Genomic DNA, 27652 nt, shown 5'->3' on the forward strand with positions numbered 1-27652 from the left:
TGATGCTATTTTGCAGGTTTAGAAAACAATTCCGCCACTAACCAGGAAAAACCTAGTCAAAAGTCAGTGGCGCGTTGTGCATGTTAGGCCTATTCATATGCTATTTAAGGGCGCATGCTTGGCCATAATCAATGTAGCGTGTGCACTTTGCTTATCTCATCTTCACACAGACACAGCAGTTCTCATTTTTAGAAAACCATACATTATTACAAGGAAAAATATTACACAAGGCAAAAAATAGGCATAAATCTATCTTACATATTTACCCACATTTTTATACGCCTGTTTAACCGAAGCTGATTTGGGTGGGTTTCTCCTTTCCCCATACAACATCAATTCTCTGTCTTTTACGGCCCTGACGAGAACGTCGGTCTCCTCGGCTGTGAACCGCTCCTGGCAAATCCACCGTTATAATAGCAATCCGCCATGGAACAAGCATGCCTGCTCTTAAAGGGAATGTGAGATGATGCTCTGATTGGTTTATTTCACATTACGCCCAAACCACACCTATGAATAATGAAGCTACTTCAGACCAACCCATTTTAGATTTGCGCCGGGCGCAAGAGTCATTTATCCCGCCGGTATAATAGCAACAGCGCCCAAGATCTGCCCACAAAGTTACTTGCGTTTCGCGCTTGATACTTGCGTTTCAGATCGTTAAAATAGGGCCCTAAATGTTTGTTTTTCAATTATCGCCATTGGCTAGTTTTAGTTTTTCTGTTTGGTCAGTAAGTGTCAGAAGCGGAAGAGTTTTATTTTGACTCACTGAGAACGCCAGTGTCTGAACGCAGGTGCACAGTAGCTCCCATTCTCCATATTTATAAAAAATTATATGATAGAACTGTTAACCAAATAAAGTAAATGGTAGGCTATATGGAGAAGGATTACAGTGTTTAACAGTAGTAGAAAGGCAAATTCTCTTTTATATACCGTTGCCATTCAGCAAATACGCATTTCTATAATTCGAACAAGTCTTTGAATAGCTAATAAACATTTAATTCCACAAGTCTTGCAAACTTTGGCAAATCCAGCTGTTAGCTCTTGAGCATTTAGCCTGCCACATTTTTCCCCCATATGATTCATTTTCAAAGTATTTATTTCTAATTTTGTAAATATTACATCAAATAAATATACAATTCATTGCACCAATTGTTATGCAATTGTTATTTGCCATCTTTAAAATGTCATATATATTGGTTGTATATTGATTGCTGTGGCATATATACTTGTCACGGTGCCAAGTAAGACATGTTCCTGGATCAACATATTTTGTTGATCCTGGAACAATATTCCCTATGAGTTACCCTTCAAATCAGAGGGAAATGATAGGTGAATAGCAGTGGTGTAGAAGCACCTAACCTTGGTTATAATACCTAATATATATCTTAAAACATTATATCAATCGATAGACTGCTTTAACTTTCAGGTTAGGAGAAGAATAGTCTCTCAGTTGTTGCTACCTATTCTGGACTATGCAGATATTATATATGCTAACACTACTGCCACTTATCTACATTCTCTTGATGTGGTATACAACAGCCTGAGCCGATTCGTCCTTCGCTGCCCTATAGGACACATCATTGTGTGATGTATGAACAGCTGTCCTGGCTTGCACCCTCAGCCAGAAGACAATATCATTGGTTTCAGCTCATTTTTAAATGTATTTACTTTCAATATCCATATTATTTATCGCAATATTTAGTGCCTTACAGTTCACAATATAGACTTCGTCACAACGAACAGATCTTCTTTACTGTCCCTAGAGTTAAGAGAGAAATTGGGAAATATGCTTTCTGTGTTAGAGCCCCTCGTGACTGGAACAGCCTTCCTATATCTATTCGCTCGCTTACGTCTTTTCCTCTGTTCCGAACTTCTTTGTTAACACATCTTCAGAATACTTGTCTGTGTTTCTAGCATTTCAGATTTAGCATTGATATGTGTCATGTTATTTATGTGTGTATATATGAATGTGTTTATGTATATACTGTATATGTACATATAGTGATGTTAACTTTGTCAGTTATATTTGGGATTATTGTGTTATATGCAATATGTTACACCAGTTGTTCTCAAACATCTCACACCAAATACCCCTCTTAAAACGCTTGACTTCCAAAGCACCTTCATGCTGAGTCTTAGATTAAAAAGGTTTTACTTAAAAGTGGTATAAAATAAAATGTGTTTAGTGGTATACATACCACTGTGACTTACTTTACTCTATCTGTGATGGGTGGGGATAGTGAGAGCTTGTGTGTGTGTGCGTGCGGGCGTGCGTGTGCGTGCGTGTCCGTATGGTGCGTGTGAATGTGTGTGAGTGCGTGCGCTAAGGTTTTTCTTGTATCTTGTATTTTGTATCTACTCTGTTGTTTTGCTGTTCTATGTTGTTTGGACATGATCCTGAGGACACCCATGAAAACGAGATGTTTCATCTCATGTGGTTGATCCTCTAATAAATGTTCATAAATAAATAAATAAATAAATAAATAAGCCTAAACTTGACATAAACTGTTAACTTTCCCTCAAATCTGATTGGTTGATTGGAATGTTGTTCCAGGATCAACAAAGGTGTTGATCAAGGAACATGTTGTACGTAGTGAAATCACATTCACTGTCATGGTCTACCCTGTTCTCTAATTGTTGTTTTTGATGTTTTTGATTTTTTTTGGCGCCACATTCAGTACACACTACACACATCAAATTAAATTCACAACCACTGAAAATAGGCACAGAATGAAAGATCAACTTTGGGATTTCAATTGGAAATCATTAAAATGAAGATCTGGATTATTGAGCTAGCGATGGCTTGTGCCAGTCAGAGAGTGACTGTAATCACTGCTCCAGAGACAGCACTGCTTCTTTCTGCTGCTTTTAATGACCTGTGTGCGTTTAATTTTGCAGGTAGGGTCTGAAAATTAAGGCCCAGCTTGCAGACAGACTGATTGGCCTAATGGTTTTGACACGGTGAGTCATCCACATTTATTAGGCATGGTTTTAATGATCCTCCACAGGGCACAATATCTTTGCACAATAATATTCCTACCAACACGAGAAGCTCACTTACAAGCCCGCTAATTCAACTAAACACGACAAGGCAAGGAACGCTTTATTTGAGCTCTGAGATAAGCAAAGACATGGGTCGTCCATGTCAAATCATGTTCCTGGAGAATGGGGTAATAAATGTGCAATGTGGCCTGTCTAAGACAACTGGGACGGGACTGAAAGACTGTACAAGAGGTAATCTTCTTCCACTTGTGGCGTCGATTGCCCCGCTCGCCCGTACACTCGGCTGCAGTTAGCTTCTTATTACTGTTGTCTCAGCAGGGCCCAATAACTATTATTGTTTATTTAAGTCCGCTACTTCTGCTTTGGTCTTTTCCATTAAATTGAGTCTTTTCAAACAACAGCACACTTCAGAAGACGGGTAGAGGGGTTGTGCAGCAGCTGATACAGGCAGCCACTTTCTCTAGAACCACAGGGGCTCTTGAATGCCTCTCAGGGACTGTGAGTGATACTGAGGTGTTCAGGTTTACATCACTCCAGGACAATATCTCTTCCTTTTCTTCCAGAAGTGTCATGCCCATTCAAAGTAAGTGCCCCTTCAGAAGTGGATTAGCAATGCAATTTCCAAGACAAAATCATATCATATCATATAATATCATATCAGTATTTGTTTCTTTGATAATTAAAATAAATGAAGAAAAATTTATATTTGTCTACAATGCTATGCCAAAGAAATCACCCATTCATAATATACACTACTGTTCAAAATTGTAGAATTTTGTAAAAAACATTTGAAAGAAATCTCTTATGCTCACCATTTACTAAAATGCGGTAAAATAATATTGTGAAAAGCAATATTGCGAAATGTTATTGCAATTTAAAAGTACTGTTTTAAATTTAAATATATATATTAAAATGTAATTTATTCTTGTGATGCAATGCTGAATTTACTCAAAAAAATCATACAGGTTTGGAATGACATGGTAAGTAAATAATGACAGACTTTTCACTTTTACCATAAACCTATATTGTTCACCCAAAATGTTTTTGTGTGTGTTTGCTTGTGTGTGTGTGTGTGTGTGTGTGTGTGTGTGTGTGTGTGTGTGTGTGTGTGTGTGTGTGTGTTCCACATAATAAAGAAAGTCATACATGTTTAGAAAGACATGATGGTAAGTACATGATGACATGCATTTGATTTGTCATTGGGTGAATTATTCCTTTAATTATTTCTAAAACATAAAAAACTAAAAACTCAACCTGACCCAAATAGTTAAAACCAGACCCAAACCTGGCCTGAAATCTGCCAGTTTGTTGGGTAGCAGACTGCTAACTCACCCCAGAAAGGCCAAAGTGCTTTGACAGAGGAATGACAGTATTCATCTAAAGTGGGCTGCGCTCCCGATTTGTAATTCAATGAGACCATCTTGTCTTTTGGTTGCCAAAGACCAAGCTCATGAATATTTGGGCTTACTGTGCAAAACAAGACAGCAGAACCATGAAAGTGAACACATTTTGTGTGGGAGCTAATCCTAAAAGGCCGTATGTTCGGCCGATAAATGTTTGCCCTACACCATCGGAGCCTGATCCGAGGGATGAGAAGTGTTCTGCTGAAGTTTACAGGAAGTATGGGAAGGACTCAAACCCTTATGAAAAAAAAGTTTATTCAAGTGTGCTATTAGTATACTTCTTTTAAGTATACTTCTTACTAAAAATAAGATAGTATACTTTCAGTCTACTTTCTGTGTACTTAAGTATACTTGTACTTATACTGACAGAAAAGTCTAAGTATATTTGGTCTATACACTTAATCTTTTGATCGAGATATTCTTAAAAGTATAATTAGGTATTCAAAGTATACTTGGTTTGTAGTGTTTACTCTTTTTATTGAGTAGCCTACTAAATACTTTTATTTTATAAGACATACTGTCTTATAAATTTAAATTTGAGAATATTGATTTATAAAGAAAACAGATTTGTTCCTAATTCTAAATATCTACATTTTTGTGTAGACTAGCCACGGGTAGTGTACATAGGAATTTACTTATAATCTATTTACTCGTTCCCTGCCATTGACTGAATTTTCCGGCTATCCGTTTTCACTGTTATACGGTAGGGGGCGCTATTATGCATCTTCTAAAATGGTACAGAATCTCCGCAACAAAAGAAGAAGCAGAAACATGTGATAGAAGATTGCTTACGAAAATGTAAAATAAAAAAATCATCAAACATTAAACATCTAAATAGGATACTTATTTAGGAACATAGCAGTATTATAGTGCAAAAAGAATATATAAATAGTAAACTATCATTATGATGTTATGTTCACTTAAAGAAAACTTACAAGTATACTTGCAGTATAAAACTACAAAACTAGTTTACCGAGAGTACTCTTCAAAGTGTACTTTCATAAACTAAAAAATTTGCTACAAGTATTTGACTAGTAAACTATCAGTATACCTATAAGTCCATTTATAGTATAGTTGCAACACAAACGAAAAACTTAATTGTGGACTCAAAGTTTAATACTGTTACACTTAAAGTAACAGTAGTAATAATAAGTATACTAATAAGTACACAGTAGTAAAAATTCTACTGTACTCAAAGTTTACTATTGTTACACTTAAATTAACAGTAGTTATAATAAGTATACTAATAAGTATACAATAGTAAAAATAAGTTTACTTATTTTTTGTAAGGGAAGCCAGCTGGTACATACATGTGAATCCGACAGCAGCCAATTCAGATGCTGTGATTGCTGTGAAAGCACATTTTTTCTGACACACATCGAATGGTCTTCATCTCATGGTTATTATTCAGAGCCAATGTGCTTGATTTAGTTTTCCATGAAAAGGAAGAAGCTGCCTGTGCAAGCCAGCCAAAGGTTCCTGCCAGCCCATTCTCCACAGAGGGGTCTCCTCAGGCGCAGGCCAACATCGAGTTTAATGGACTTATTTGGCTTGTTCACTCTCTAGCAGCGCTGCCCGTATTCACGCAGAGGTGCAGTCGACACATACACATCAATATTCACTTCTATCCCTCCCTGATCCCTTTGCTTTCTTATTATCCCTAATAAAATACGTAACATACAAAAGCTCGGGAATAGTGCTGGACATCTACATGCAATGTGCCAAAAACTGTTCCACATGAGTGGATGCAAGTGAGTAAACAACCGGGGCTTAAGGGAGATAACGGCACTTAATAACATAGGGGAGGAACACGGCTTTTTCAGCAGGCTTCCTAATCACAATACTCCAGGAGATCGCAGAAACACAAGACGGATAGCTCATAAAAACAGGGACACAGCCATAACTATTGTTCGGCGGTGAGCTTATGAACCCCCGCAGGTGGACATGCTGCAGATATTGAAGACACTTACTCATTGCCAAAGCCACAATAATTTTCTCGGTGACTTGTGCAGACAGGCCGGTGTGGTTGCTACTTTGAAGAGCTATAGCGAGACTATTGAGCTCTAAGTACATTAAGAGAAACACCCCAGAGGCCAACACAATCAATGTTTGCCCAAGGAGTGTGAAAGTCTGTGTTTGACACCGCATAGGATCTTGGGACTGCCGGACCTATTGTTGTTAGTGTCAGATAAAGCTAAGCATTTAGATATAACAATTGTGTGGGCATGCATACAGTCTTTTATGAGTGTTTCTTCAACTACTGGCACCTTTACGTCCCAAGGGTATTTTTTTTTTTCATACTAGATCTTCAAACTAGAAACAGATTTTAACTTAACACATTTCGCATAAAAACTATCATGGAAACATTTCACAAGTGCCTTTCATGTAGATTTTGTTCGTTTACTTTTGTTGTAGACCTAGTGTTTCAATATCAATGTCATCATGACACGGAAGTAGCGGCAGATCTTTTCTTTCGTATTTTGATGTACATTTGAGTGAATTGGATTATCAAAAAAAAAAAAAAGTATGGCGGGGACTTGGTTCTATCCATTGGTTGTTGATTGGACGCCATCAGATAAGCTGAATGTGAGCTTGCAGTCGATTGTAAGATAGAGGCAGGGTTTAAGTAAATAATTTACACAATAAGTCCGGAGACATCACCAGAGAGAAGTCTACCGTTTTACCAGAAGATCAAGTTATAATTTTTAAAATAAAAACCACAGATGAACCGTTCGCAATAGGAACAATTACATGCTTTTTTTAGTGAAGTAAATACATTAGAGTGAAATTTGTGTGAAAAACAGGATTGCACCAATATGCAAGTTCTCAACAATAATACTGTGATAAGCCAATAATTATTATGTTATGACTCATAATCAATAAATGGCCAAAATTCAAACAATGCTAGTCTTAATAATAAAAAAATACAACAAAACAAAAAAATTTGTGAATTTAGACATCACATCATTACAATGTAGAGTATGAAAAATCCATTTAATTTTGAGCTTTGCTAAAGATTATGTTTAACAGTGTCAAGATAAGTGTTTTTGGAGATTAACTTTACGTGAGTGTTACATGATGGTAAAGATAATCTAAATGTAGCCTAAAAAAAAAAGGATTAAAAGGACAAAAAAATGCAAGAACAAAAATATTAAATATTACAATATTTAGGGCCAGATTTACTAACAGCTTGCGCCAGTTTAAACCCTCTTTTAGTGTTTAAATACTACTGTCAGGATTTACTAAAGACACGTAGCACTGAAAAATTAGCACTGAAAAGGCGTGGACAGGGTTGTTTTTGCGGCTGACCTAATTGCATATGCATTTGTAAGAGTTTCCCTTTCAGATGCAACATTTATGGGAGGAGAGTGTTAAATGAATCCTGCAAAGTGATTTACTAAGGTTTGCGCAAGTCAATTTACTGGTATTTGCGCCATTATTTACTGTCCAAAAAAGCATGTCTTAAACCAGACGCTAATTTGCGCTGCTCTTGGTAGATTGCGTTGATCATTATGTAAATGATCCAGCCTCGTCTGTGTTCTTTAATTTACGCATTGTCAGTAAATCACTGCAGAAATTTCCACTTCCATCAGCGCTTTTATGGGATTGCGCTCTCGTGCTAATTTGCCGTTTAGTAAATCTGGCCCAAAATATCCAAAATTGGCCGATACCAATAAATTACATAAAAAATCTCTAATATCAGCTGATAATTGATATGGAACCCATACAGTATATCAAGCATCTCTGAACTCCGCAAAAGTATTTATATACTTAGAACACAGTAACAATCATACAGGTAAGTGTTTGTGAGCAGCATATATTTATGTCTATCAAATTTATGAAAAATATTGATTAATGAATTTAAACACCTCACTTTGACATTCTCCTTTGTGAGTGATAACAAAGTTACAGTACTAGTGGGAGAGCAAACGGGCCACACACACAAAGATGGATTGCCAGCAACGCATTCTCAGAAGCCCTGTTATCACCTAAATCAACACTCATTGAAAAGTGTTTGCACACACAGATTTTTCAGGTCTGCTTTCTCCTGGCACCCTGTCCCTCTCATCAATATAATACAGTCTCTTACTTTATTCCGCGCTCCCCCTTTCACCGTAACCAATACGAAATCCATCCTAGCCTTGGCATTTCCATCTCAAGATAATGTGAGCCACTTAGTATCTCTGGCAGGTCTCTGTGAATATGTGTGCGTGTTTATGTACAGTATACAGTGGGCAAGTGTCCAAAAGAAAGTGTCTGGGGTCATAAGAGGACCTGGCGACATCAATAAAACTAAAAGTAAATGGCTTTCAAATAACAGCACATATATAAATATAATCTATCCTCCTTGATGCAAAACCCAGTTACGTGTCACCAGTCTTTGATCAGTGTTCTGCTACCTTTGAGACTAAAGCGTGACTGATTGTGCAGCTTTTGAAAGGGTAATTAAAGTTAACCCAAAACGCATTCTCACAAAATTTGACGCAGCCCCGTATGAATGCAGACCGGAGTGACGGGTTCACACCGCAGCCTCACTTTTCCTATAGCTCGGGCTCAGACCCACAGGAGTGGGGGCCGGCCGTGTTATCTCTGGTCGCTGAGCCTCTGAGATGGGGAGGAGACGCAGGGAGCTATTTTTGCAAGCTTAACCAATGCTGTTAGAGGATCTATCAAGAGTAATTTGCCTCACAAAGGTCATCGCAGCCAGGGGCAGAGGCAGCATCACAGGCAGGAGCCTGAAACAGCAGTGACTCACTATGGTCCACATTCTCCTGCCGGCTTCACAGGACGCCATGTACCCACCACATCAAATCAACACACTGTCACGGAGGGATAAACTAGCATCAATATTGTATTGATTTTGCATGGCGTTAGATATTAATACATCGGTTGCTAAACGTTGCATGGTTTCAACAGCCCAGCCTATACAAAGTGCAAAAATTCTGCTCTTAAACATAATAGTCAAAGTGCATGGTGGGCACGCTGTATTTTCAGCAATTCGTTCAATGCCTTACACTCCGAAAACAGTAAGGTTCCTGAGTTTCCATCTGCCATAGACAATAGACTGGAATAGACATGGGGGTCTCATATCATGATTCATCAATAACTTTCACAGAAAAATATATTCAAAATTTACGAGAATAAAAAAATGTAGGAACAACTGAAACCACATGTATGCAAAAATCACTATATAAATATTAAGTGTATATATGTAGGTTGTGTGGAAAGCCCTTATATGGAAATGGTTTGGGCATGTTTTATACAAACAATACAAATAACTTTGGGTATAATTTGCTTATTTAAATTACATTAGAACGAGGTTAAGAACAAATTAATGTGCATACACACATGTTGTGAATTAGACAGAAACTTTTCTTCTACATAATCCACAGAATTATTAGTGTTTGAGACCCAGTGCTCTTTGGAATACTTAATTCTGATTGGTCATTCACAGCAGTCAGAGATTTCCTAATAGGCAACACTCTATATACTTTTATACGATTGTTTTGTACATTGTAATGAACTAAATCGAAAAGCTTTAAGATAATTTACAAGTAAAATTATTTTAAAAATTCAACTCAAATCAATATTTAATGCCCACATATTTATTTATTTGACGAGTGGCCATATTAATGTACAGCCAGTTGGTCATTATTGCAAAAAAATAAACCCCGACTTGGGGCCGGAGTGCATTATCGCTTACATACTTCACCAGAAAGTATAGGCTGCTTACTTGTTGTCATTTAAAATCAGGAATTTTCTTCACACGCATAAGTCTGTACACAAAGATATGTAGGAGCTCATGTTAGAGGCACTAAATGAAAATGGTGAAAGCATATCTGACTGTTATACTGACTGGGCTTTAACACAAAGAAACATTCATTATTAATTTCTTCTGCTCATTTAAATTGCCACCAAAAAAAAATTCTGCTAGCGTATAGATAAAAAGTGTATTTCCACAATGTACTGCAAAGTGCTGACAAGTTTCTTCCATTAGTAGAGCAATAATAAATGAAGTCCACTGTAGCCGTGTGTTTTAACCCAACCTTTTGTTCCCAGTCTAACAGCCTTCACTCGCACCTTTAGTGCACATTAAAAAGGCAAAAACACAGGGCCCCATGCCTGCGGAGTGTCCCGAGTGGCAGTGTAAGTGGTTATGAGGTACAGTAGTATGTTCACATCCCAATGAGCCAATCACATTGTCCGTTTGAGGATATGTACACTGGTGCGTGCGCATCTCCCCATGCATGTTTGACACATGTTTGAGATGCCGTGTGATGGCCGGGCAGCATCTCATGCTTTCCGTATTTCTGTTTTTCCAAAGCCTTGGTGAACAAGGGGAGGAGGAGGAGGAGGAGGAGGCGGATGGAAAACAGGGTTGAGGATGGGGGAAGGTATGGAGATAGAGCAGTAGGCCTATATCGCAGACGGGAGCGGCTGGTTTCCAAGGAGATGTGTGTGCGTGATGAGAGTGTATGAGACAGGCTTTGCTTGGGTGCACATTTGGAAGGAAGAGTCCCTCTTCATCACTCCCTGCTTTGCCTCTCTCTCCCCCTTCCCTCCCCACCTCAGTTACCAGGTCATCATTTATCCTGAGCAAGGCCAAACTGTTCCCCTGAGATCCACCTGCACTTGAGGACGCACTGCATTAATCTTACACCTCCATTCAGCAAATGAACCCGTGTTGAATTCCACCGGAGCATTCCCTTATTATTACGTGCATAACCGCTGATGTGCCTCCCTATGATGACATGTGATGCAACAAGCCATACATTTAACCCTCATGCTCTGTTTGGGAGGCCTCATGGCCTTTTAAATAGCTTGAAAAATATACTTAATATATTCAAGTATCAGGTTGATACATCGTGATTTTCCTATCTTATGAGAATTGATCATAAACACAGAAAAACTTTCCTCAATGAAAATTGTTATATCACTTCTGTTTTGGTCTCACAGACCCAAGATATAAACCATGATTAAATGTAATGGATTTTCTGAAACTGTTCACATACAGTTGTGATTTGTTTTGTTTTAGATTTTTTTCTTACTAGAATTGCTGGAATTAATGCTAGTCATATCTAATAAGTGCGTGACTAAACTGTACTACTGTACTTTAGTAAACAGATGGCTGGTTTTAAAATGATCTGCTGACTGGGTTATTGATTTGACTAGAGGAGCACATGAAAGTAATTCTGAAAGGTTAATTTTGAAATTTTTACGTTTTGAAAGACTGCATTTATTTAATAAAAAAATCAGTAAAAAAATGGTTATATTGTGAAATATTATTACAATTTAAAATTCTTTTTGAATATACTTTAAAATGTAATTTATTCCTGTGATGCAAAGCTGAATTTTCTGCATCATCATTACTCTAATCTTCAGTGTCACATGATCCTTCAGAAATCATTATAATATGATGAATTGATGTTCAAGAAACATTTCTTCTTATTATCATCAATGTTGAAAATGGTTGTGCTTTTTGTGAAAACCGTGATTCTCTTTTTTCAGGATTTTTTGATGAACAGAAAGTTCAAAAGAACATTTATTTGAAATAAAAATCTTTTGTAACATTATAAATGTCTTTACTGTCACTTACGGTCAATCTTAATGCATACTTGATTATAAATAATAAAAATAAAGAAACCTTACTGATCCCAAACATGTGAACCCCTACAAAAAATAATAAGTATAATTTCCAAAGAACACGAGGGTTAATAAAGTCATGCCTTTTGGTAACTGTTTCAATAAAAATTGGAACATTGTGCAGTGAATCACATCCTCACGCTGATTCATATTATTCATATGAATTCTAATAGTCTGATATGTTGTTTGCTTTAAATATATGACTGTACCTTCAGCCTTTGGCATTTAAACTGTAATTACGTGGTAGAAATCATGATCTTAAGTGAATCTTATGGCCCATCAAATTCAAGTCGCACTTCAGTTCACAGCTTTTCCAGGAAGTCTCGATCAGTACTTGCTGTTTTGGCGTCCTGCAGAGACAATCATTTACATATTGGCACACAGAGCTGTACTTGACGAACTCCTCCCAGATCGTTTAACACATCTGGCTGCTGGACATGTAAGGAGGCTGAAGAAAAAGATAGCATGACCTGACAGACTACTAAAAACACAAACAAACATCGACTTACACCTCCTTAACACTAATGTCCCAATCATAGCTATTCAATGCACTTCCAATCCTACAGCTGTAGTACAGTCTTTTTCAAAATGGAAACGTCTCTCTTGACGCTTTAGCCTAAAATTATAAGCATCCAAACTATCATCATCAAAGGGATAGTTCACGCAAAAATTAAAGTTATGACATCATTAACTCACCCGCATGTCGTTTCAAACTTGTATGACTTTCTTGGTGGAACACAAAAGAAGATATTTTGAGAAATGCCCCAGTGTTTTTTGTCCAGTCAATGAAAGTCCAAGGGGTCCAACGTTGTTTTAGACCACACTGACTTTCATTGCATGCTCAAAAACAAAGTTCTTCTACAAAATATCTTATTTTGTGTTCAGCTGAAGAACATCATGAGGGTGAATAAATGATGAGAGAACTTTACATTTTTGGTTGCACTATCACAAACACAAGACCAATAATCACAAAGAGGCCAAATCTTTTAAGAACAGTAAGTGAAGATAAATATTTAAAGTCATCTGAATTGGCATTCACAACCCTTTTTATTTCAGAATTGAACACCTTTCTGAGTAAGAAATACTATTGGATTGTGAAAAGTGGGTGTTTAATACAAGAAAGAATCGCTAAAATGTGTCTAAATACCTATTTTGCTATTGGTTAACATGATCAAATAGGCTGCCAGGTCTAGATGATGCTTCCAGAAAGAGTAATAAAAAAAAAAGATATTTTGATTAAAGATTACAAAATAAAAATAATAATAATAAAAAAAAAGCTATGAAATAATTTCCACTGATGAATCATTCACAATGAGACCAGAAATGTGCATTAAGAAAGTAAAAAGGGTCAATGGTGGTTCCATGATGATTGTGAACAACATCAACAGGCAAAGCAAAGCTGTCATGGAGAAACATGCTGAAGTAAGTGGCTGTAGAGCCTACCCAACACTTGAAGGTTATATTCAGAGAGGCTGGTCATGTATTCTTGTCCAGCAGAAAGCCTCATTATTACCTTCCTCAAAGATTTATGTCCAGACAAGCATAGACCATGACTCAGAGTGATAGGTTTCTACTTAGACGGATCAATCCCTCATTGATATTAAGCAAATAAATCATGAGAATCTTTTTGAGATTTAAAGTGGATCAAATATGGCTGTGGGTATCTGTGCACTGGGTGACAGTGACATACACTTCAATTAAATTAATACTGAAAAGTCAATCACTGGATTTGTGTAATCTGCCATGGTCACATCTATTGGATTGCGCCCATCCCTTTCAATTAAAGATGAGGATCTTCCCATCACACTGCAGTCATGTCACCTCTCTGAGTTCCCTGGGGCAGGAGATTAATCAAAGTTTGAAAAGACATTATGAAGTACATTATTTCGCTCCCAGTCAAGCAGTGTCAGGGCTGCCAAAAACTAAACTGCATGGAATTAGAATGAATCCATCCAGAGGACAAAGGCAAGGAAAGAGAGGGAAGATAAGGAGAAAAATTAGGAAAATAGAGGAAGAGGATAAGCAAAAGGAACAAGTCATCATCATGTTTTAGGGGTATGTGATGTACATTTGAATTACAGGGTATGCTTTAAACTCCATAGGGTGTTTTGTTGAGCTCACTGTACTTATGTAAGGCTGTGGGCTTCTAGTTTGAATTGACTTTTATTTCCCCTAAAAAAGCCCTTTAAAGCTGCTTTGTGTGTGAGGTGGTACAACAGGCTGTTCACTATCATTCAGAGCACCTTGATTGACAGAACGGTGTGGCTGATCACGGCTTCATAAGAGAATAAATATATTTGGTAATATTGGTAATAATCTTGCACTCAGGCAGACACCAACAGCAATTGCCAGGTATTCTGTGTCAACAGCTTGCAATACTGAGAGATTTATACTTTGTAGAATAAAGTGATTTTATTGAACTGCAATATAAGGTAATCAATATGACTGCCCATCTTATTTTGGATTGACAAGCGAGTAATTAGACAATTTAGCCCTGATCTATTGGCTATATGACAGTTGCAATCATCATGCTGCCTATTTAAAAGACTCAATTTGTGACTGTGGGAAAATAACATCAAAAAGCCTTCAATTCATTTAAACAGTTAGGATATTGTAGCAGTTGTAGTTAACAGCAGTTAACAGTTGTAAATATTGTAGTATAAAAGTAAATTCTGGTGATAGATTGAGGTTAGTAGTGCTTCCAGTATGTCACATTAAATAAATCTAAGTTTAATCATCAGTGATAGAATGACCAGTGGTGTATACTAGAAAAGCTATAGACTATAGCCTACTAGAATCTTAAGATAGATAGATAGATAGATAGATAGATAGATAGATAGATAGATAGATAGCACATAAGTTGGACTTGCACACAAAACGTCTTACCTTCCAGACAGCAGGTTCTCCAGAGCCCAGAATGGGTCATGACTTCCTCATTCTTCCTGCTCGTCTCGTTCTCGTTATTACTTTTGACCCGGCACACTCCTCGTGAGTACAGCCAATAGTCCGTTCCCACAGCGATAGTCATCAGGCTGAACGCGGCGAAAGCGCCCACTGTAGTGATGAGCATTTGGACTCCTCTGTCACACATCAACATTTTGCCTCATTTCAGGATGGGGGGTCAATACAAGGTTCTTAGCGTGTCTCGCAAAACCTCCTAGCCTGCCTGGTGTGCGGACTCCATGCTCCAATCGACTTCAGAAGCTCATACCATTATTATGTGTTGATTTCTGGGGTGTCGAGACTGTTGCAGTCGCTGTTGCTGCTTCTCAAGTTCAGTAGAAGCCTCACAGTGTTTCCATCGCTTAAGCGGAGAGCTATTTGTTTCTCATTCTGGGCTGTGAAAAAATACCTAACTGTTATCGAGGAACAGTCTCTCATCAGCACCACAGCATTTTGCAATTGAGGTACTAGGCTAAACGAATGACACGATGTTTCGCCTGTGACTTCATAAAAACATCGTTGTTTCCCGTAAACGCCAATAGATCAGTGTTTATGCACGGAGATTAAGTATCAAAAATACTGTCCCTTGTTAATCCAGCGGAAAATACCTTCGTTCAACGGATGCATCCGGTATTTTTCTCTAAAAGACAAGAGAAGAGTAAAATATCCCACTTCATGATCAGCTTGTCTCTCCAAAATGCCCCTTCAGATCTGGCGAATTAAAAAAAAATACATTGGATTACACATGGAGCAGCATGTTATGAAGGCACCCTATCAATAAGTGGTCGTTTAAATGAACATAATCCCAGCACTTGTAATTGCTGTCAACGGTGATGCTGGTGCCCGCAAATGTGTTTTACAGCAATGACAGCTCCCACGTTCCTCCCGAATCCGCTGGTTTGAAACACCGCCCACAGAGGGAGCGCGCTGGCTGCTGCTGTCCGCGCTGAATGGACGAAGCCTCTCGTCTAATCTCAGAGTTTCTCCCCGCACAGCGCCCCTGGCTCAACCAATGTGCTACTTAAGGCCTTCATATGCAAAGATATGGGTAAGAAGCGATGCATGAAAAATCGGACCCTGGAGAACAGGAACGTCCTTAAAGAGCCACAGACATTTTCGATGATTTCCTGCATGGAGACCTTCATATGGGCAATTCTGTAGAGTTTTATAGATCACTGGATAATTTGGATTCTTAGGGATATGATGACAGTACAATTAAAAGTTGCACGACTTCCATTGACCTTTTTTTTGTTTGCTTTTTTTATTTAATTATTTTTGAATAGGTTGGGTGTAAAAATAAAAAGGTTCTTTCAGATTATAATGATAGGTTCAGATTATTCTGAATTTGGAGCGTGAAACAGCGACGAGCTGACTTGAATTAAGGGGCGGTCACACTGCACTTTTCGTTCCATTGACTTCCATTCAAACGCATGCTAATGCGTAAAACCGGCTCATGCGAAAAGTTTTGCATTTCGCTGCGTTCCAAAGAAGTTCAAGTCTGGTGCACTCTTAGCTTAGAAATAGCATCACGTGAACACGTGTGACCAGTAGAAGATCGAAACGTCATCCCAGCTAACACACAACGTAGCAGTTACAAAATGTATTCGTACTTTTTGGTAATTTCATGACTTACCAACTGGCAACGTAGTCTTGCATGTCTGTAATTTTATTACCATCAAATTACCAACTGACAACGTCGTCAGTACTGTCTCCTAAGGTAACAAAATAAACCAACTATGTCCCAGTTACGAGACATTTTGGTAATTTTGTGACTTACCAACTGACAACGTAGTCTATGACACAAAGTTACGTTGTAGCAACGTATCTGGGAATTTCACTTTTCCGGTTGTCACGACGTAAGTTTGGTCACCAGATTACGTTGCAGTTACGTAACAGTTACGTATTTGTGTTAGCTGGGATGGCGCGACCTCTTGGCTGAATTCAAATAACGATATTTTTTTAGTGAAGTCGAGTAGATTGTATATTTTTACATTTTGAGCGTATTACTATTTGTTATATGTTGAATTCATGTTTATAAATAAGACGCGCTGCAGAGCGTGACGTTATATCAGGACCGTTGCAGTGTCCGAAGAAATTTTGCATGCTCAAGTCTAGTGTGACCGTGGCTTTATGTAATTTCTTTTTAGTGAATAACTAAACATACAGCTTTACCAATGTGGACCGATTATCAAAAAATGTCTCCTATGTCTCTCACACAAGTGAGAAATCAAGATGGATAAAAACAGAACATGAAATACAACGCCTAGAAATCCTGGAAAAGTATCCATGTACTTTCTTCAATGAGGTAAATTATCTCCAGACCGGAACTGGCAGTCAGAATGACAGTTCCAGATATAAACACGATAACTTATTGTTGCGACGAACACAACATATTTATTTCACCTCAGAAAAGAAAGTAATGTAGCCTATTTCATGTTGCATTTTTATAAATCATGATTTCTCACAACTTGTTTACTTTTTTTTGGAGCGAGTAGATGTGAACTGTCTGAAGACCAAAGTCAGGATTATCATTAAATAATACATTACGTTTTGGTTTGTTTTTCACCAAAACCCTTTCATATACTCCCAGAACACTTGGAATATATGAGGCGTGTTGCATGGGATCATTCTGTGATACTGTTGCGTCTTTTTTAAAAAGCTTGATAATGGTCACTATTCACTCCCATTATATGGACGAGCCAAAGCAGGACATTTTTATAAAAACTTCACCTTTTCGGTTCCTGTAAAGGTAAAAGGGCATTAGAACAGCAGAATGAGTAAATGATGACTTAAGTTTTATTTTAGGGTGAACTATCCCATTAATGACATAGTCTCTCTGATCACCAACATAATATCTGTCAATATAGTTGTAACGATCACCAGTGAGTGTGCCCAGGATAATCATCAGAGGGCACTCCAACTCGAACAATCACCACACATCCACAAACTACATTTCCCATAATCCTTTGCCCAGACTAATCAGCCATGATCACATTCACCTGTAGGCCTATGTCATTACCTTGTTTAGCTCCTCCCATATAAATCTGGTTTTAACATTCACTCCCTGCGAAGTCCTGTATGTTGTTGTGCCGCATTTCTCTGGTTTCATGTATTTCGGTTTTTGGATTCTCTGCCTGCCTTTGGATTACCCATTTGGCTTGTTCCCAACCTTGTGTGTATTGTTTGTTTGAACTGCCTACCTGTGTTTTGACCTGTTGCCTGTACATTGGATTATGTGTATGGATTGCCCCATTATTAAAAGCTGCATTTGGATCTCAACTTTCTTGTCTCAGAGCAGTTCGTAACAGAACACTTTGCCATGCTCAGATCCAGCAGCCAAGTAAGACCCAGACCCACCATTGATCCAGCAGTTCAACTCATCTGTTTACAGCAAGGTAATAGAGCACTCGAGGACCACACCCAAGACTTTCTGAATCTGATGCATCAAGCTCCGATGGCCACCGAGCTTGGCCCACCACAGTCACCAGCATCTCCAGCCATAATGGTTGCTAGACCTGTGTTTCTAGTGCCTTCCCGTCCTAAGGTTTCTACACCAGAGCGTCTTCACATCATGCCTGCCGAGCCCGAGCCTTCCAGAGTCAGCTCTGGATGATACAGCGCTCATCATCTTGGCCACGGCTATTTTGTGTGCGGGCAGCACACACATCAACTCCATCCCATGACCCCTAGGCCATGATGGCCGCCACCATTCCAGAGCCCTCGGACAAGATGGCCGCCTTTGCGCCTGTGTCTACGCCAGTGTCTTCGGACAAGATGGCTGCCTCTGCACCTGACCAGGCGGCACCTGCCTGGCCCCCTGAAGCCTGGTTTTCACATTCATTCCCAAGTCTTGTATGTTGTTGCACTGCATTTCTGAGCACTTCTCTGGTTCCATGTATTTCTGTTTTTGGACTCTCTGCCTGCCTTTAGCTTGTTGCCAACCTTGTGTGTTTTGTTTGTTTGGACTGCCTACCTGTGTTTGAAGCTGCATTTGGATCGCAACCTTGTCTCAGAGCAGTTCGTAACAATAGTCTAGTAAATCAGCAAAATCACACATGCATCTTATTCAGGCTGTGACCATTATAAACATTTATACATGAATTGGAGCGACTCATTCCATCCAACACCTACTCAACAATGGTGAGAAAGTCTATCCTCCACTCCTTCATTATGGCAAATGTATATGTCTGTCGTTCAGTCTCAGCAGTGACCCACATAATATGGATTTCATTAATATTTTGTCTACTTTGGAAATTTCTCTTCACCTGTTGTCTTAAGCAATCAGGCTTGATGACGAAGTGAAGTCTTCAAGCTGATTGGCTTAAATGGTTACCTCTGACTATGATCAGATATGCATAAGCAGGTGAATTTTGTTAGGCCTCCATTATGCTGTTTTGGCCACATAGGGTACTTAATTCTCAAATTGATTCCTCATTTCCTCGCTCCTACGTCCTCAAGCCCATGACCCGGAAACCGGTCAAACTCAGCCATCTTGAAGGACATCTCAATTCTCTAATTGCACCATGAGGAGTGAGGAAGCTTCCTGAGGAGTCATGATCGAGGATACAGAGATGTATCCTTCCCTCGCATCCTAAGGGGATGGAGCTAAGATGCAAGGAAATGAAGAAAATGAAGGAAAAGAGGATGCAAAAATAAGATATTAGAAACACCCATTGTGGATGGAAAGTTTGCATTTTAGCACTTATGATTCCATCATCCTGAAGTCACTGTATTTTCTGAATGGGTTTTTTGTTTAATTCCTGAGATAAGGTCTTTGGTTAACACAAGCTCAACATACTTTCAAGTGTTTTTGTGCTTTTACTCAACTTAAAAAAGGTGGTTGCTAACATGTGGATAAATGGGACTACAGACATTGTCAGAGATATTAATCGTCATCATTGAACAGTAAAACTTGCCTGTTTACAGCCTTGATGTGTTTAGAATTGCGCCCTTGCAAACTATGAACGCAAACTGCTTTTAAAATAAAAACTGAAAGAGTTGTCGGAAGCTTAGGGATGTCATTTTCGCTTTTTACTTATGGTGGTTCTATTTAGGCTTTAAAATGCATAAAAGTTGTTCATTACAAGATTATCATGATGAACAAATCACGTAAGAATCAGGTTGCAGAGCTTATTTCCTGCAATAATTGAAAAGCCAATGGAAATAATTATTTTGTGTTTTTGTTTAGGGAACCATGTTGTTGCTAACTTCCGGGTTAGCCTTCAAAAAAACATTATCATTGCAGTGCTCTAGGAGCCTTCAGCCTTGACCTACTCCTACAAACTGACATCATGACTAAACAAATTTAACTGGCCATTTTTAATGTTGGCATTTATTTTTGCAATCTTACATTAACGTGAGAAAAATATGTGCTTAAGTACACTAGGTCAGGGTGGTTTTTTTTTTTTGCACATTATTCCAAATTGTGAAATAAATGAGCAGATAAAAAAAAATGCACGTGTCACACCTAATGTGACACATGCGTTTCATCACACATCACCTCTTGCACTGTGTGAAGATCATATTAAAGCTTGCCTCTCACTACAGCTCACAGTGTTATATGCTTTCTCACAAAACCTCCCTTCGTTTAGCATGTCATATCCATCTTAACAACTCCTGAATATAGCCTGGAAATTACATTTGTGTTTTACTTTATTGTTATTGTTCACTAGGTCCCTACAATGCATGCATAATATGTCACACTATCACACACTAGTGTGATTCCCGCCCTTTTCACCAGGACTGTGAACAAGCGGGAAGCACCTTTATCCCCCAAACCGCAATTCCTGCTTTCCTCTGACAGAGCCAGCATAAGCTTTGAGGATGAAGTTATCCTATGAATAATGCTTTATAATTCAAATGCTCAGCCACAAATCTCTAGAAGGATAATGACAGATGGTGCAAATCGAAGGAATCATTGCCGTGATGCAAGACTTGGTTGCTTTCTCACTGATACAGCTTTGTGTGTATAGACTTAAGAATTGTTCATATCTTATTAAAATCCTGAATTCAATTTGAGTGACATTCTAGTAAAAAAAAGAAAAGGTAATAGCCTAATTTTTAGGGCTTTCTAATAAACAACCGAATGCCTGAACTTACCCATCCTAGAAGAACATTGCAATAACAAGACATCAAGCTTTTGAGATGAATCCATTTATTCACCATGTGCCATTTCCTGTGAAGTGATTACGATAACCCCTCTGTTCACATCCCTCTTTAACCTCTCATTCACAGTGGTTCCCCACAGAGGCACTGGGCTTGATTGATCTGGCACTGTATGAATGCCCGTGAATGAGCTCCAGATTGTCTTTAAATGGGGATGTGGGGTTTTATGTTAGAGGGACCAGTGCCATGAAGGTCAGTTCACATAGCTGTGTCATTTGCTGATGGAGCTGGAATGCAGTGAGATCCCTCAGATTTAAGGGTGACAGAGAAGCACAATGATTCTGTTTCTTCAGCAATAAAGATAATGGCTGAAATAAAGAATTTTAGAAGAAACTGACTGCAGAGAAATTCAGTTTATTATGGTCAAACATCTATTTCCCCACATGCACACTTTGGCTTTTGCCAAATTCCCTTATTTTTGCCTTATTTAAATGTTGTATATTTTATTTTCCGGATACCTTATACATTATGTTTTATTTGTAATGTTGATTACTTACAACCAAGGTTAAAAATAAAAAGCTATAAATAGATATTAACATCAATAATAATAACAACAGTAATTCTGTCATGACAATTCTGATTGTGTTTGACATGCTAATGGATATGACAATGTTAATATGTTTGGTCTTGGTGGAATAGATCTGCTACGCTGCTGCTGCAGAGCAAATACGGGACTTGCTACTGCCAATACTGCACATACAGGACACGCTGCTGTGAGCAAGTAAGACATGCTGCTGCTGCACAATATAGCGTACATGAATTACCCGTAGCAGATCTACACAGGTGGAGCTGGGGAAGGTGGAGAGTTTCTGAAAGTGCACTGCAAACTGCTACAACAAACGCTGACCAAGTATTTGAAAGCTAAGCAGCGAGCTCATTGGCTACTGATACGGCTGGAACCAATCAGCTGTGCCCTATAGAGAATGGTGTGATTGCAAACCGATTGAGTTAAGGACCTATCAGCCTGCACCATCTAGAGTTTCATGACAGAACTTTGAATTAATTATAAATCTATTGTGATTGTGTTCCTGACAGTATAGATACACTCTTGCAGTGTGGTATTAATAATCCTTCCTCCCTTGTTCCTGAGGATGCAATCATAATTCTGCTCTTGGTTTGAGGAATAGCAGCTCTCTTTGCAGATATTTGTCACATTCCCCATTATATCAGCATTTCATTACCATTCATTATAAGTCTCCTTTCAACCCTTTCTTATGGGATTGCAAACTAAACGCATTTTAATTTGCTATGGCAGACCCAAATGCCTTTGAATGTCAAAGACTTCAGCTTCAGCATGCATACTAAGTCGCGTCTAACAGTAATCACACTCGGCTAACACGATGGCGAGTCCCAGTGCAAGGCACTGTCACTGTGGACAAAACATCCAATCTGGACGGCAAGGACAAGAAGAATTTCCATACTGTCAGAACAGGTGGCAACAACACCTGCTTCCAAACTTTTTAGTAATTTGTCACATTTAGCGGCTGCGTAGAAATAAGTTTTGATGTATTCAAAGGCAGGTTGTACTATAGGGAAATAATAAAGAACGAACAAGAGACAAGCCCATGCAGCAGTCCATGTCGTACAGGCAACCGCAGAAAGGAAAGAGTACGACGACTTCCCCATTAGACCTTGCCTATGATCTTGGGCATTGTTCCACAGCGTCTAATGCCATTAGACAGGAAAAGAAAACCTTACAAACAGTTAAGCTGACAGATTCTGAATGAAAGTGAATGAATAAAAGATAAATATCCGCATGAACGGATAGACACAGAGGGCAAAGCCGGCAGCCCCTCTCATCATAAAGTCTGTGTTGGAGAGGCAGCCCTTGCTGACTGTCTTATCTTATTGAGAGTCTCATTAGCATAGAAATTACTTCAGGCAGAGGCAAAGAAGCAGGACCCAGCACAGGTAACTCTCAACTCTCTCTTTCCATTAGTATGGAGAGAAACAGAAGATGTGAGGAGAGGAAAAGTTGAGTAAAAAGACAAAAATGAAGACTGGCTGAGGGCAACGAGAGGGAGCGGAGGGAAGGGGAAAAGGAACAAAAAAGCGGAATACAATGTCATTTGGATAACCAAGCGATACCGGCTCTCTTTTGATGTTTTTTTCATGGGTGCATAAAGACTCCAGCCAGCAACTAGTTCTATGTGAGTAGTTCTACAGAAAGACAAAAGCCATTTTGTCAACGGAAATGCAAAGTCAGCAAAAAATTGTTGCGCACAACAACTTTGATACGTTTTAATTTGTGGATAACTAGAAAACTACTTTTGTGGATAAAAATGCACTCCGTTTGTCACTAAATGCATTTCGTTTAAGACATGCTTAATCTTTAAATGACATACATTTTGTCCATCAAACAGATTTTCTGGATTTGGATCACAACATTTTGTCCACAAAACCTTTTTTGTTTATTGCATTTAGTGATTTTGCATGGCACAAAATTCATTTAATCCTTGATTTTGCCCATTCGGTGATTGACATATATTGTGTGATCTGGAACAACCTCTTTCACGTGCATTTTCTTAAATGAAGTTTACATTTACATGTATGCATTTTGCTTTTAGGCATGCTTTTAGGCATAGTTGTTTAGTTGATATTTTCTATCAGTTCTTACATTCCCTAGACATCGAACCCATGACTGTGGCATTGCTTGCACCATGCTCTACTGTATGTATTGAAAACTAAAAGTTTTTGGAATGCTAAATTTTGCTTTTGCAACTTGCTTTTGTTTTTCTGAGTATAAAACTGCATTTTGTCATGAAATACTGCTTTTCGTGTCACACAATCCATTCAGCCGATGAAATTAGTCATATTACACTTGGCGCCCTATTCATCTTAGGCTGATTTAGGTTAGAAAGGCCTTTTTAGTCTAGAGCTTATGGAGACTCCAAACTCTTACCAGGTAGGCCAGTCCATAACCGATGTGACAGAGCAATGACAAAGCACGATTTCATGCAATGCTCTACAGAGGCACTTTGAAGATCTCCACAGAGAACTGCACTACCCATGCCAATTAGAAACCCAAAATGGACTCTGTAATGAACATAAACAAACCAGTTTAAAAAAGTGCTTTTAATGTGTAATGTGATAATTAATAAGGAAAGACAAAAACCTGCTTTGTATTTATCTTGGTAATTATTTTTAGAACCCTGGGGGAAGGTGCCTGTGTCAGAATCCTTCATTAATTCCGCACTGTGGCTTGTAAAGTAGTTTTAGTCACTGCAGAGTGAACATGATAAATAAAGCCACAGGTAGCAGTGAGGTAAAGCCCTGCGGATGAGTCTGCGCTTGCTGAAAGCTCCAGAATGCAGCCTCTGCTCACCCACACAATCAAAGACCTTCAGAATCGTTTCAGTCTGCGAGCCAACATGTCGAGCTGCGAGAACAATTGGGGCCGCGGACAAATGTTGTCGCACAGCGCTACATCGTGTGAACAATTTATGTAAGATGTTAAACAGAGCTTCAGCTGAGAATGCTTATAACCTTCATTAAGGTCAAACATCCACAAAACAGAGCTAAATTTGCATTTACATCAAGAAATGCAGCATTGCCATGTAGCATTAGGTGAACAGGCTGCCTCAGCCTTGGGTGGGCCTAGCCGAGGCACTGAGCCCACTGCAGTTATGGATATCAGCCATGGAGTCTGTCATCATCTGTGAAGTGCATTGACCCCGGACTAAACACACATGCTCCAGTATTGCTCAAATTTATCCTTGTCAAGTGCAATGGATGATGTTTCTGAACAGCCTCTGGTGCAGCGGAGCATCACATGCCAGACCACAGGAGGACAGCACCACTGTTCATTATAACTGAAACAGTAGAGGGAAGAAAAGGCATTGTGTTAAAGTGAAACTCAAGTTTTTAATGTTGTTTATATGTCTGTGTGGTGTTTTCAATACATTTTAAGGCAAACCATGTGCAAATTCATCAGCCAGCACCATTGCTGAGTATTGTCTCCTTAAAATGGCAGTTTCCCAAAGACACGGTTTGAAATCGCCCTTGTTCTCTACATCACAAACATATTGTAACCAATCCTGTCAACGTGTGGGACAGGGTTTTGCATATCGTCATTACTATGCTGCGAAGCAGGGTAGTCTCAAGAGAGGTTATCCCGGTATATTTTTCTGTTGATATGAAAAATCGTATACATTTAGCAATATAGCGGGTGAATTATGTATATGATGTATATTTACGATGTTATGATGAACTATGCCTTTTTCCACTGACGTTCTATGATGTTCAAAGCATTTCTAAGGATGCTGATCTTTAGAAGGCAGCTGTCTGACTCTGAGATAGCGAAAGGAACGGGAACATGGTTTGTGTAACATCAGCAACACATTATTAGCTGTTTGATAACGTAGTCAAGCCAAAGGCTAATCATATCAACTACCGTAATGTGTCCGTCGGTGTAAAGAGCGATACATAAAACGCATTACCATTCTGATACATCGACTTCGATGACCCTGTATAATTCAGTCTTTCACTTCTTCTTCTGAATCAGTTTCTGGTTCAAACATACATGGCTGAATTAAACTAGTATTTCCACTTGCCATCATGTTGCATTTACAACAGTAAAGTTGACCGAGAGGATCAGGTATTCTGAGCTGGTGTGAGTGAGTGGAGGAGGGGCTAATATGCATATTCATATATCTGCGTATACTAAATGAAGCAAAGGGTTAGGGTTTTAAGGGATAGAATTATTGACTACGGGACCCAGGACCCAACCACAATAATTAAGCATGCAGCAACAGATTATTTAGCCCAAAATGTTTGTTCAGGCCTCATTCCTTAACCCTCAACGAGCAAAACACAGACAATCCTGATGTACTTTTAAGTGTATATTCTTTATATTTAAGTAAAAAAAAAGAACAACATGTTAAATGTTTAAGCCACTGCAAAAAACAACAACAAAACACAATGTTTATGTATATTTTATTTTGACTTTGAGAAACTGAGCTAGCATGCTGGAACTTCAGTATGTTCATGGCAAAGCAGCCCTTTGACACCATTTTCATTGGGCATTGACGATAATTTGGCATCTGTTGTGTGAATAACATTCAAGACTCAATGAAATGAAAATTGAAATTACAACTTTCTGTCTTGTATTCATTAACGTATTAAAAAAGTAATATAAAGAAATTGTGGATTAACTTGCACAGATTAATTGTTTACCACAAAACTATAATGTGCACTAACAAAGTAGCCTAAATAAAATCAATTTTGATTTCATGCAGACTTTAATAATTAATTAATAAATAATAAAGTATATTTTTTTTTACAAATTATTAGGTCAATATTATTATGCAATATTAAGGTCACTTGTTCAAAAGTGACTCTTCACACAGCGAGCTTCACACAGCGAGCACAACAGCAGTATGTGAGCTAAACTGTAGATTATTTATCATTGCTTTGGCACAAAATGTATTCAATGACTTCTTTCAAATTACATAAATTATTTTCTCACTTAAACACAAACACCACCATAACTCTATACACCTACAGGCCAGTTTGCATATGTTTACATACTCTTTTCAAAATGGTTTAACTTAAGTTAAACATAACACACAAATGAATAAGACAGGAATTTGCACCATTTCTACAGTAATACCAAAATATATTCTGAATCTAAAAATAAAACGCCATCAAAACAATTAGATGTAGCTGAACACCTACATAAGTGTTAGTTTTTTTTATTTCATTAACATCCATTCAAAAGGGAAAAACATAGGAATCATAGTGAATTATTATAAGCAGTAGAGTGTCATTCTTGTTCTGTAAAGAATTTTTTACAAAAGAAAACATTGTATAATGCTACCCATTGTTTTTTTTTTTTTAGGTTGTTGTATTATGAGTGGTGACAGTGTGTTTGTTCTGTGAAAAACTTTGCTGTTATAGAAGAACGAGTTGATTTGAGACATGTATAAAGTGTTTTTGGTAGATTTAGATCATTTTGAATGTGAAATTAAAGGGTTAGTTCACCCAAAAATTAAATTTCTGTCATTAATTACTCACCCTCATGTCGTTCCAAACTCGTGAGACCTTCGCTCATCTTCGGAACACAAATGAATATATTTATAATGAGCCAGCATTCTGACATAAGACCTAGAAGCGCTGCACTGTTTACACTGCGTGATCAGCATAGCAGACTGACATGGAGGAGAAGAGATTGTTGAATAAAGTAGTTGCTTAAGTACAAAAAGTATTCTCGTCGCTTCATAACATTAAGGTTGAACCACTGTATTCACATGGACAATTTTCACTCTGCCACAGGTCAATCTGTGATGTTTAGATCCTCTATCAATAATAAATTTATTTATTTATAATTTGCTTTTCTTAAACCCAAAGCGCTACAAAGAATAGCAAATAAAACAAATAAAATGCAGAATTTCAAAAATAATACAATACAAAGAAACAATAAATCATAAAATAATCATCGCAATACAACTAAATAGCACAATAGAATACTAATCATGACAACCTATGTAAGAAAT

At 38.2% G+C, this 27652-nt stretch overlaps 1 protein-coding gene across 1 annotated transcript in view; it reads right to left on the reverse strand.

The window, feature by feature from the left end:
* cacng3b (calcium channel, voltage-dependent, gamma subunit 3b) overlaps positions 1-15967 on the reverse strand; it is a 35665-nt gene extending 19698 nt beyond the window's left edge. Inside the window, exon 1 of the mRNA XM_082179823.1 lies at positions 14937-15967. Coding sequence (XP_082035949.1) covers positions 14937-15147 — 211 coding nt within the window. The 5' untranslated portion in view covers positions 15148-15967. The remainder of the gene's footprint in view (positions 1-14936) is intronic.
* Between the last annotated feature and the right edge of the window lie 11685 nt (positions 15968-27652).

The sequence above is a fragment of the Leuciscus leuciscus genome, assembly GCF_965113295.1.
Source record: "Leuciscus leuciscus genome assembly, chromosome: 1".
Taxonomy (NCBI): Eukaryota; Metazoa; Chordata; class Actinopteri; order Cypriniformes; family Leuciscidae; genus Leuciscus; species Leuciscus leuciscus.